The sequence below is a fragment of the Gymnogyps californianus genome, chromosome 8 (genome assembly GCF_018139145.2).
Source record: "Gymnogyps californianus isolate 813 chromosome 8, ASM1813914v2, whole genome shotgun sequence".
NCBI lineage: Eukaryota > Metazoa > Chordata > Aves > Accipitriformes > Cathartidae > Gymnogyps > Gymnogyps californianus.
This window is the reverse complement of record NC_059478.1, coordinates 3,073,691-3,087,186: the sequence shown is the minus strand read 5'-3', so window position 1 is coordinate 3,087,186 and position 13,496 is coordinate 3,073,691. Positions and strand designations below refer to the sequence as shown.

The window sequence follows — 13,496 nt, the reverse complement described above, 5'->3', positions numbered from 1 at the left end:
CTGTCTTGTGCATCACCTGTTTAAGACAGAATTTGTAGCAAACCTAGATTTATTTTAACAGTCTCTGGGTAGACAAGGTTACTCCGCACATCCTGTGGTTTATGACTGTAGTTCTTAGAAGGTAGAGTTAACAGTGTGCTAGTTGTTACTGTGCTGGGCAAATCACCTGATTTTTATTATTTGTTATTGCATTTGGTTAATAACTTTTAGACAACTGCACTTGAGGCCTATAAGCTAAACTTACCACTCGTTGCAGTAGACAAAAGATGGTAATATTAGATTTTATCCACTGTAGGTCTCCAAGCTAGCTTTTCTTTTCCAAGAAACGTAAACATATATAATGCCTTTTTTTTACCATTGTTGGTTTTCTTTTAAAAAAAGAGACACAGACTCATAAATGTTACAACAATGGGAAATAACAATACAAACATGGCACTTACTAAGGCACATTTTTAGTAAAACTTCTGTTAAACCTTTGGTCTCTGAGTTTCATCCAGGCTTCGGCCACTGCCCCTGAGGTAACTGGTGAAGAATTTGATGTACAAGGGTGATGACCATCACCATCCGTGAGGATGGAGCTTCAGTAATGCTGCACTAATGCTAGGTTAGGCACCTTAGCAGTGCCTTGCAGTTTGCATGGACTGTCTATCTGTTTTTTATTTGAGTAGCCAACTAAAGAAAAACTCTGCGTGCAGTCTGACTCCTTCCAGTCAGTTGTCTTCTTAAGCTGAAGTTTGCCTATTCAAGTTAATAGTCATAAGTCATGCGGCTGAAAAGCTATTTAAAAAAAAAAAAGAAAAAACAAAAAGTGACTGCATTAAGGAAACATGTGAGCTTGCTGGGTTTGTTTGGCTTTTTCCTGTCTGGTTAAGAATCTGGTAAAAGTTGCTCGCTGCAGTTCTTGAGCTCTTTAAAAAAATTAATTATACCCAGGTTAGAGTCTGAAAGCTAAAAGCAACCGAGTCATGAGGGAATATCATTTGGGAATATCATTTGGGAAGAAACTTTAAATAGCTTATTACATGTTCTAGTGCTAAGCATCTTGGCTTACTCCAGTGTTCCCTGAGTCCATTGGGAGGGTCTTTCCAGTGGGGTGTGCATTGGCCTTGGGGCACTCATTGTGATTGTAGGTGGCATCTCCAACGCTGCTTGCGCTTCTGGAAAAATTCCGCAAGCTGCTTATCCACACAGCTCCCATCATCTTTAATACGAGCTGAGGGTATCCTTCACTTCAGAGCATGAAGCATAAGGCTTTAAGTTTAGTTTTTTTTTTTTTTTTTCCTAGGTGGTGGAAAGTAATACTTATCTAGCTTATATTTCAGAGTCAGCTGCTTGGGTTTAGTAGTCTACTGCAGAAATTTGCAATCAGTTGAAAGTGGAGCAGCATTTTAATTGCATTAATGGTTAAAACATAATGGTAAAAAATCTTCTGTGTATGTATGTTTGTCAGCTGCTTGAGGAATAAAAATGTTCACTATAATTAGAGATGGCAATTAAAAGTATTTTTATTTAGTTGCACCTGTGATGTCATACTCTGGTGTTGGAAAGGACAAGAGAGCGCTGTGAAAGATTTCTGATGGCAGCTCATGAGTGATCTGTAGTGGGGCGACGTCCTGATGTGTAGGACCCAATTTGCTGTTAGGAAATTAAAGGTTTCTGCTTATGTGCCCTGGGGACGGACAGGTGGCTGGAGGCTGGCTAAGAGTAACTCTATAATTATTCTTATTTTCTTAATCCTTGGCAGGTAGCTACTCCTAAAGGTCTTCAGAATAATTATAAGCAGAGCTTTACAATGAATTGGATACAGAGAAGGAAGCTTGAGAAGAGCGCGTTAAATCAGATAAAGCTCAATGCTTAGCACTGTTAGTAAACACCTCTTATGGAAAAATTGTACATGAGTTTCTTTTGGCAGCAATCCTGGCTTAGGCATTTTAGCTGTCCCAGCTGATCATTCCCAATCCTTTATCATCTCTTCACTTGTGGTGGTAGAAGTGCTTGAGAGTGTGTACAGGAAACAAGACTGGAAGACAGATCTGATACAAAAAATAGTTTTATATGTATAAATAAAATATGGGCAGGCAGGGGTGCATATGTATATATGAAACCCATATTAGTCTTCTGATCTCAAAAACTGTCAAAATTGCCATAGCTAGGAAGCAGCACTCAGATGGAAAGGCAAGATGGGAACTGCTTAAACTGGCACTACTCGTGAAATGAGTGTATGTAACCATGCCCAGCGTGTGACTTTTCTATTTTTTTTTTTCCCACCATCAGACATACATCTCAAGAGGTAAGTCTTGACATATGTTAGAAATGTATGCTAGGGTGCCTCCACTGGGTTACCTAATTCCCATTCGCATCATCGAAAATCTTTCCTGCTTCCCGCCCAGCCCTTTGCCATACATGTATGTTCAATGATCCCAGTAAATCAGAATCTCCCAAAATTGTCTGAAAATAAGACATTTATGTGACTGCCTGAACATACAAGTAACTCATTTGCATAGTTTGACCTGTAAATTCTTATTCACGCTGTTTCACTTGAATCATGATACTTAATGTACAGCGAATGGTGAAAACAGCGATTGCTTTGTAAATCCAACTTCCTGATGAAGATGTAGCGATCTTTTGTATACTGCAGCTCTGAAAATTTTTTCATGGGGATGTCGAAGTTTTCACAGTAGACATTTTGTTTTTCAAGGTATGCATTTAAAAAACATGCTTGTTTTACTGAGTACAGATCCTTATTTTTCAGATGCCTAGTGCTAAACTTGTCAGTCCACTCTAGAAATAAAAAAGAATGTGGGAGGTAATTGCCACTAAGGTATTCTTTGTGTTATAAGGTGGGCGAAACTATGTATTTCTTGAGCTCTATACTACAGAATGAAGAAATAACTAAATATACTTTGATGTGTACAGTTCTAGGCCACAGAGGGCTATGCTTTCACTCCATCGCAAAGGTGCAGCCCTGCATTATACCAATAAACTAGTAGAATTGGGATGACGTATCGTTCTGTGTAACAAAACAGGAATGTAGTAAAAGGGTGTTGTAATTACATTTGTTATTGAAGTATCAGGGTTTTGTTGCTCTTGTGTGGTGTGGTTTGTTTTTTTTGGTTTTTGGGGGGTTTTTTTTAGTTGGTGTGGTTTTTTTGGTTGTTTTTTTTTTTTTTTAAATTTTCACTTGTAGTATACTAGTTCTGAGGTTTATGTGTTCTTTGGAAGTATCCAAAGGTGTGGAGGCTTTTTGGGGGGATGTTTTGTTTTGTTTTTAATCCTGGATATGGTTTTGCATCAGGGAAACATTCTTGCTCTGAATTAGAAGAAGGAATTCTGTGGGTGAGAGTGTTCCACAGGATTTAGCATCTCTGCCGAAATTCCTTCAGCTACCAAGTATCAATTAGAGCTGCTTTTTTTTTCTTCCAGAACAAACAAATTCAGTGTTCTGAGTTGATGAGAGGTAGGCAAATGGCTTCCATATTCCTTTGCTAGATCTCCTAAAACATCCAGCTGTCCAAAACAGATATTTGGTGCAGATGTCTTATGTGGTCAGGATTAAAGGAGTGCCAAATCACCCTTGGTGGTAATTACGTGTGATTGTGTGTCATTGGGTAATTTGTGGTTTTCCCAATATGCTTGCTGTTCAGCTTGTATATAAACATGTAGCCATTTGAAGTATGGCAGAAAGTCATGGAAAAACATCACGGCCTTTCAGAATGGCCAGTTTCTCAGGTTACTAGGGACTTTTCTCCTTATTTACGAAGGAGATGGTTTTTATCAGATTTGCCCCCGAAAGGAAATACCAAGATTCTTAATCTCTGTCAAATGGACTGGTATTCAGTTTTATGTTGTCATATTTGTTTAATTGCTTAGGTACAAGCTCGATCACCATAGCGGTTACGTTGAGTTTTGTGATTTCAGTTTAAGAAGTCCGGGCTTTGTTCAGTAATGTGCAACCATTCCTTTAAAATATGTTTCCTTTCCTATGTTATCAGTTTTGTGTGTGTGTGCAATATTAAGTCTTGGATCACCAAGCCAGTCTGAAAGAACTGACATTTACGTTGTGCTTTTGAGACAAGAGAGTTTAGTTGCTGCCTAAGAAAGACACGCTGTCTTGTTGTGTCTGTATCAGGTTTTTCACCTTCTGTACAATCACCTCTGAAGGAGCGGGGACAGCTTTGGAGTAATGAACAATGGGGAGACCTCCGTAACAAACTAGTCCCAAATATTCCAATATCGGTGCCTAAAAATGGATTCATATTTCAGCATCAGAATGGACATATTCTGTTAGAGTATTTCATGTGTCAATCTTTGCCTAAAGAACTAATGAAGTTAAAAAAAAGTTTTTTCTTGTGCTTTACTTGGCGTGTTTGCAGGATCTAGTTTCTGAGTAAATATTCTGTACTTAGAATGATACATCTGTAACTATGTTTGATTTGAGGAATGTCTGACTTGTGTGCTTGACTTCTGCAAGCAGTTGTTGAGACTTCAGGCAATTTTGGATGTGGATAAACATGCAATTAGACCTATGAGTTGACTGGCTACATGCATACCATTAAAGATGTACAAAAGAACAAAGTCGTGCCTTCACTGCTTTTCTCAGACACCAAAAACTATTTTGAGTACTGACACATTGGTCTTTTTACAATGTCTACTATTTTCTGTTAACTTGGCTGTATGCTTTTTTGATGTCTTACCTTAGTTTAATGCCGCATTGTTTAGATGAAAGCTCTTACACAAGGTGAACTTGGACGGCGTGGTACTGTAAAACTGTTAAACCCTTCAAGTTCCTTTAGAAACTCTGCCTGAACTCATGCTTCACAGTTACCCTCTTCAAAGTGCTAAGAACAATTCTCCATCATGGTCTATATAATTCTTTAACAGTGCTGTAGTTTAGCATTGCACAGGCATTGGTGTCTCAACTGCCCTGAGTCTCAGACCCGCATCTGTGCGTTCATTCTACAGAGCCATGTCCAGATTGATGACTGCAACTTGATTTAGACCTCACAGTTTTTGAGGTTCCTACCGTATCAGTAATTTAACCATCTATAAGAACTTTCTGTGGTGCTTTATGAGAGAACTTGCCATTCTTTCCCAAAGTCCTTTTTGGAAATAGTTCCTAGCTGGCAAGTAAACTTAAAGCACTTCCAGCAATGTCTTCTCACTTTTATCTATTGAGAATGCTTTGAAGGCCTGTGTTTACCTGCACTGATGAAAACAGTCTTGCTTGGGTTGCACTTTGAGGTAGCAGAATGAGGATAAAAGAAAATTAACTTGGTGAAGGCTATGACAGCTTTTTTGGCGAGCGGGTCACATAAGCTGGTGGCACTGATTCAAAGGAACCGACTCAGACGGACTGTAAGCCAAAGCACCTTTATTTTTGCTAGCGGGGTGAGCATAGGGTCCATCCTACAAAATTGCATCTCCATCCAGGTAAAACCCCAGTCAGCTTATATAACAGTCCCGTTAGACATCCCACACATTCCGCGGCCAGTCCCCGACCAGCAAGCAGTCTGGCCACAAAACTCCAATCTACTGTAACCAATCCTATGGTTCCCTAGATAACAAGGCACATGCCAACAGAGCCAGAGCACACAAAATGTAACCAACAAGACACAATTCCCCAGCAACACCTGCCAACCCATGCCCAAAAGCGGCCCAGCCATGTTAAGCAAACCCTCGAGCTACACCAAACTCCATTCCTTAATTCAGCACAACAGCATATGAAAGACAGTAGATGCTGGGGTTTTTTGGTACAAGTTGATGAGCGTTCAGATGGTGAGAATCAGTCACATCACCATTTCGACCTAGAATGATGGGCTTGTAAGCTACATGGGAAGAGTACTGAATAACCTTCATACAAGTGAGAGAAGATCAGATCATGTGGATGGGGGAAGCGATACCAGCCTAGAGCTGGATGGTTATTGCCATTCCAGACACCTTCTGTATCAGTAATTGGTTTGTGTTGGCGAACTGACTGTAGCTGTAGGTTTACATGAAGTACTAGCATCATTGCTTACAATTGGAAGTATTCCTGATGTCCCTCAGATAAGAGCTGACGTAGAGAGATACGGTTGCTGTCTTACACTGGGAGTGTCGGTGTCATTCGTGTTGCTGCTGTTTGTCCCTTAGCGGAGATCGTTATTACTGAAGATGTGAATGATCCTATTCACTCCTTTCTGGGGCCTTGCTTGACCTCAGGGGAAGCTGATGAACTCTGGCCTTGGTTGCAGAATTGGCTGGGGAGATGTGCCCTCTGTACGGCTCCTGTGAAGTTCTCGGTTCTGTCCTGACAACAGACAACTCTCTACTTGATGCTGACTAGGCCATACTCCCTTTCTAACCTCTACTCTAGGTACCATTTCAAAGACTTGCTCTCTACTGAGCTCACACGAGAGGGCAGCCAGAGCCTTGGCGTCATCCTGTGGCATGCTGGCGAGGGCTCAGGCTTGGCATCTGCGCGCGCTGCTGGAGCGAGCCCTTGCTGCCTGCAGAGAAACAAGGCAAAACTCTCATCTGATCTAAACTGGATGTGCTGTTTTAGCTTAGCTGAAGTAATGTTGCTTTTCAGATCTTTATTTTATAGGGAAAGAAAGCCTTTCCAAAGGATTTACTGCTCTAGAATTGAAAAATGTAATCCCTCAACTGACGGGGAATAATGGAGCTAGTGGTTTTACTATATGTATAAACCCCATTCTATTATATGCTTTAGAACAATGGTTGGCAGGGGATAGATTTGAAGCAAAACAATTTGGAGTTAGCTTTATTACAGGCGTTTGCTTTAAAGAATACCCAAAGGAGGATGGTACCAGGTGGAGTGGTAGGAGCGGGAGCATGGCAGGATGAAGTATGTGGAGGAATGGTGAGTCCTTTTGTATGATCTCTTGGGTGACTTTCAAACAAATTAAAACCTACACTTAGCAAAAGGCACTCATAAATGGAGCCCCCCCAAGCAAACACATGTGTGATTATAGTAGTCTTTAGCGATGGCTGTTGTTGAAACTCCGGTGAAATAAAACTTTGGACTGTTTAAAAAAGAAAAATGTCTAGATTATATGGAAGATAAGTACATATTAACTTTCAGAGCTTGGAAAGCACTGTATGGTCTGCTGAGGCAGCACTTCCATGTAAGCTACAGCTGTATTAAATTGGCACCACTGCAGTTTCATGCTTTTCTTCCACCCTGACTGCATAATTGTACCCCATTTTGTATGCCAGTGCTCAGCTGATCTCTTTGAGTGGTTTGGGGCACTAAACTAACAGTAATCTGTTCACTTTTTTTCTTTTTGTGTCTGTCTCTCTTTATTTATTTATTTATTTTTGGCTTAGCACCCAGACCCAGCTTGCTGAGCTAATGAATGCCATTACTGGCACAAGGACGGCAGGAATGCCTGCCCAGGACAGGGAAAGAATGAAGTGCATGAGTGCCGAGACAGATTAAGGTAAACTGTCAGGAAATCACAGCCATAGGAAAACAGCTGCGTAGAATCACATTTGATACCAATTAGAAAGGCAATTGTTGAAGGGGCAGAGGGAGGCTTGTGGTACAGCTAGTGTGATTGGGAAACGCTCAAATACGTGCCGCTGTTACTTACACACCCCAGTCGACTCCAATTTGATGTCCTGCCGTTTCTCAATATACAAAGACATGGCAAACACCACAAATAAAGTTGATTCTGCTTCAGTTCTTTCTGGCAACTGCTGCTAGATACGCTGAGGTTGAGCAGTGGGCTCACACCGGGCTTTTCCAGCTAGAGGGTACGTATTCTTTCAGGCAAGAGATGTGACACCTTGTTTTTGGTTTTTTTTGTTACATTGGTTGGTGAAGCCAGTATGTTTATTCTGTTCAGAGAGGCCTCTCCTTCATGTTTACCTATGCAGCTGTTTCTGGAAGAATACATTATTTTTTGGTGCAGCCACATTTGTTTTGGGGATTTTTGTTCCCTTCTGATTACGAAGAGCAATTAAAAGATTGCTCAAAAACAAATGTGAAAGAACCACAACCCAGAATGCTTTATGTGCCTGTAAATCTTTAAGACACCTAGAAGTTGGTAATACTGGAATGATATTAGAGTTACTAGATTTGGAATCCTAGAATTCAGTGCTGGGTATATCATTGTCAATTATTCCTTTCTGTTAAATGCTTTTTGTTTCTTTTTTACGACCAGATTTTTATGAATTTGAAACAGTTAGCTCTTCACTTGAAGTTGTCTTTTGGTAACTTTGTGTTTTCCTCATATTTTCCAATTTTTTTCATCCTAGAAATTGGTCCAGTGACGATAACCACAGATCCCAAGAAGTTTCAATTTGAACTCAGGGAACTTTATGTTCAGGTGAGTAACTTGTTTGTTCTCTATGTGGTTCTAGCAAGCGCCCTGTTTCCTCCCTCTAATCTCTGCTCTCATGTTGATGTTTCTGCTACAATGCTTCATCAGGATGTAGACCATTTATCTCTGTCACTTTATCTGCACAAACTGTCATCTTCCTGTTCTCTGGTCATCTTAATTTATGATTAATTACTTTGTCTTAGTTTACATCATTGTATGGGGACTCAGTTCAATAACACAAGAAAGAAGAGTTAGATAATGCTAACATTTATTTTGCATTTTAATTAGTCCTGCCACTTGTTCACAGACACTTTGATGAACTGTTTTACTGTGTTCTGGAGCTTATTTCCCATTAAAACCCTTCATTAGCTTTAATTAACTAATTTAGGTACAAAAGGACTGTAAGACCCATCAAGTTTTACTTAGGTACTGCCTTCACTGCCATGCGTTACTTAGCACCCACTGGTTCAAAGGCATCAGGTTGACTCGGGTACTCTTGTCTCATGCAAACCCTGTGAATTGCTTCTGTAGTTGTGCTTAGGAGACAAGTGACAGTTTTTGAACTAGCACACCAGTATGGCTCCCTTGGTGGACTTGCCCTGAGTGAGAATGAACCACAAATGACATCTGGATCACGTGATGGAAAGAAAGGGAAGTATTGGAATGGAGTTACCCTTACTGAAAGAAATTATGATCCTATTGTCTTGTCTTTTAATCAAGCAAAATGCTTCTGACCTGTGGAGAGCCTTGCTGGAAGTCAGTAATGCCAGGCAGACTCTCCCTTAGAAATTGGCACATGGCGTAATCCCTGTAACAAACGATTGTTTGAAAGCCAGTAGTGCTAGTTTGGGAAGAATAAGTAGTTTAAAAGCTGGCAGAAAGATTTAAATTCAGAGAAAACAATAGTAAATTTTCAAGGAGGCAGAAAATGCCAGCTATTACGTTTTTCTCCTTCACAGGGAAATTTAAACTTTAAAAATCCTTCCAGTCTTCATTTTTTGTTTTCTAAATAGCTATACTGGAAAATAATTGCAGCTGTTTCTAAAAGGTATATGATTTATATGAAGCTTGTGGGAATTTTAAAACTCTTCATTTACAAGCAAGTTGTTTAAAAGTTACTGTCTAATGAATTTAAGATTTTTCTTTAATCCTGATTGCATATTTTGTAATTACTTTCAAGATGTGCTCATTCAGCTAAATTAAGACTTTCACTGACTTGCATTCATTCATTATATTGGTGAAGGGCTAAAATATAAATTAAAAAAGTAATTGAACAGAACTGATAGGTCACCTTGCAGTAGTTCTCCCAGAAAATGAGAACGCTTCCTACATGTTTGTTGTTAGTATTTTTCCTAGAAAGACAGTTAAAAGATGCAAGAATGAATATTGTGGAGGTAGGGGAAATTTTAAGGTAGGTTCACTTTGAAAAAGGGTGTAGAGCAGATATTCTCATTAATGAACAAAGCTAAAATTAAGGTGAAGATAAATTATTTTAAGGAGTCTTTTTTGTGAAACATATGAGATCAAAATATGCTTTCCAGGAATACTGCAAAACTTGTCCTCCCTGGATGTCAGGATAAGCCCAGCTCTTGTTTTCCAACAAAATTCATCTGGTCACAGAACGATTGGAGGGTCTGTACATGACGTTAGAAATAGGGGTTTGGCTGGCATTTGACGTCAGGTAAAAATTAGTCTGTATACATTTCACTGAAGAAACTAGGCCCTGTTCCTTTTATGTTCAAAGTGATAAAGGAAGTATTCCTTTGACACCTCATAAGTTGATCCTGTATTGCCTATGTTTCATCTGTAATTAACTGTGAATCGTTCTTATGGACAACATGACAATAACTTGTATTTGGGCAGCAGTGGCTTCTTAGTGTCTCTTTTTTAAGAGTTAAGCAGATTTTTTGTGTATTCTCATATTATATACAGTTTTCACAATGGATACTTATTTGCATAAGCAATATACTTAAATCTTGTCTAGATAAAAATCTTTTAAAGTATATTCACATAGTTTGAGTGTTACGTGATCCTATGATACAGATGCCAATACACTTACATTAACAGTTATGAAAAGGCCTTATTTGAGTATTTCTCAGTGTAAAAATGACAACTTAATGAAAGTAGTATTGTGAAAGAGTTGTTGATAACAGTTTTTAAATCAGATACTAAATTTATCCGTTTGTAAGTGGCTACAATGCCATTTAAGTAAATAGCTATATAGGTATTAAATTTAGACATAAGAAATGTGAATAGTACAGATGAGCTGAGCTAACAACCTAAATTTCTGTGTGCCTGTCCAAAGTGAACAGAAAATGAGACTTGCTGAGCTTTACTCACCTCTGTCTTTCCAGAAAACTTCACAAGGTAATTGTAACCATATTTAATTGCAATTTGGAGAGAAAGGCAGGAAACATTTAAAGGAAAATTTTCTTCTTTTTTTTAAATAAAGCTAATACACTTCTGTTTCATAGTTCTACCTAGCTGCCTTTTGAGAATATCCCTCTTCTACATCATGAGAATAAAAAGTTCACGCTTGTTCTCAGAATAACCATTTAGCTCAGCAGTGCTTTTCCTATTATATGTAGAAAATAATGCTGCCATATAGAATATTACATGAGACAATAAGCTAGTAGACTTGCAGTGGGAATAGAGGTTTTCTTGTTCCAAGTAGGTGTCTGTAGAAATTAGCTATTATCTGGACTTTGCCTACAATTTGAAGTGTTATGTGGAAGACTTTTGCTGAGTATGATATTCACTTTGCAAGAGCAGGAAAGAAATGACTTGGATATACTGATCTGTCCCATAGGATTGTATAAGCATTGCCAAGATAAAGTTCTGACATGTGTCAAAAATGTTTTTGGAGAATTCTCTTGAATTTCAGGCTGTCTGGAGTCTACCACTTGCTTTTCCCATAAAAGTAAGGCTACATTTAGAAAGGACTGACTTATAAAAAGAAAAATGGCAACGTACCTATTCTTTAACATAGATGAGAAGTTTATTGATATTCTTGCTTTGAAATGGGATTAAAGATATTGATAGATTAAAAATTGTTACTGATGTGAGCATTTCCTTGGGGACAGCTGAAATTCTTAAGGACTGGGGGACTGGGAGGCAAGGCTTTTTCTGGTTTATGTGTCTGTGTGAATGCTGAACCTCAAAACATAATTTTTGATGGCATCTCAAGACTTAAATAGATGCAATAATTGCATTATCTTTTTTCTTCTTCCTTCCCAGTATGTGGAGATTTGTATATGTGTGAAGGCATGTTGATTGTAGAAATAAAAGAAATAACTTTTGTATTTAATCTTGAAAGTGCAGAGATCTGTTGCTGTTTACAGGGGCAGGTTTTACAGTTTGTATTCAGCTCTTTGGAAAGTTCTGTCTTCAATATGCCAAGTTAATTTTTATGTAAGTTAAAGCGAACTTTTATTTGAACACTGTTTTCCTCTAACTCTTAATTTAGGAAGAGAAACTGATCCTTTCATATAAAGTTAAATCAAGTCATACTGGGAAGCATTTTGATTGAAGACATGGTCTGAAAAATCTCCAGCTACGCAGCTGTCTCCTTAGCAATACAGGTCACTGGGAACACATCGCCTGTGCCCCCTCTGCTGAGCTCCCTGCACTGGCTGCCCCGCAGTGTGAAGTCTAGGTCAAGTTCTTGCTGTTCTGGTATCTAAAGGTCCTCCTGGAGCTCAGCACTGCTTGGCTGAGATCATTTCCCATCTGCGTCTGTGACCCTGACCTCCCGTGACTGCTGCATACTACCGGAGCAATTAAATTGTCAGCCAGTAAGGGAGCGTGTGAGTATAGGAAACAGACCTGTCACAAGAGCTGGAGCTAAACGCAACATGGTGCTCCCAGAAAAGATAAGAGTGACCATGACACCAACTGTTTTCAGGGCTAACCACAACCCTTCCTATGACTTTATTTTCCCTAAGGAATTGTTGCAGTTGCTGCTTGTGAGTATGAGTATGTGACAGCACTCTGCAGAAACCATACAATGCTTAGGATAAAAAAAGTGAATAAATTATTAGAAGCTGAGAAAATATCTGTCTTGAATGTCCCAAAAGAAAGTAACTTATTTGGTACGTTCTTTTTTCTTAGAAAAATGCTTTGTTTTTCTTCTAATTGTGAACAGGGTGGTGGAGACTGTCCAGAGATGAGCATCGGGGCGATAAAGATCGCTCTAGAAATTTCTCTTCCTGGTTCTTTCATCTATGTGTTTACTGATGCACGATCCAAAGATTATAGACTTACCCATGAAGTACTTCAACTCATTCAACAGAAACAATCACAGGTACAGAGGGGATTTACATTCTGAGCTGGTTTATGTATTTAATGCCTTGTTTTCTCAATATTGAAGGGTAAAATTCTTCTATGTGAGACTCGGTGAAATCTTTTTACAGAAGGGACCATAATACTGCCATTCTAGGGAACTATTTTTTTAAATAGAGTTAACTGATCTGGTTAAGAAAAAAGCTAAAGGAATATTCCTTTTAATATTGTGAATTAAATAGTGCAACTGAACCTTCTACCAGTACATGTATTCTTGGTCAGCTTACCACTTATGTGGATGTTTTTATATTGTTCTGAAATAAGTATTCTGTGAAGTACAAGTACTGATAGATGAGTATAATTTCTAAAGTGATTCTTGTCTGTTCCTTTTCTTCATTGCTTTTGCCATCAGTAGTGAGTGCAATATGGCTGTCCTTCATGCAAAGTAATATGAACCCATGCCAAGCGGTACAGTTCTTTTGTTGTCATGCCTTAATGCTGTCTTTGCAATGTTTTCCTAAAGTTTGCACCATGTGCCAAATGATTTTTATTATTATTATTATTTATTTTATTTATTTTTCTTTTTAAATACAGGTAGTGTTTGTGCTGACTGGAGACTGTGATGACAGGGATCATATTGGTTACAAGGTCTATGAAGAAATTGCCTCAACGAGTTCTGGTCAAGTTTTTCACTTGGACAAAAAACAAGTTAATGAGGTAACTTTGCTTGAATTCTGCAATATATAGAGAAAACAAGGCAGGGGCTTATACTCTAAATCTTGAAATGACCTGATCGCGGGTTAGGGAGCATAAGGGGAAATTCTAAATGTTCTGCTGTTGGTATGTGGACTCTGTTCCACCTTTCCTTTCCTTCTTTTTCCATCTGCTATA

General features: G+C 38.8%; 1 protein-coding gene across 1 annotated transcript in view; it reads left to right on the top strand.

The window, feature by feature from the left end:
* Positions 1 to 13,496, top strand: part of HMCN1 (hemicentin 1) — a 201,240-nt gene that overhangs the window by 25,149 nt on the left and 162,595 nt on the right. The window contains 3 exon segments of the mRNA XM_050900953.1: positions 8,260 to 8,330; positions 12,469 to 12,627; positions 13,200 to 13,322. Of these exon segments, the coding sequence (XP_050756910.1) occupies positions 8,260 to 8,330; positions 12,469 to 12,627; positions 13,200 to 13,322 (353 nt within the window).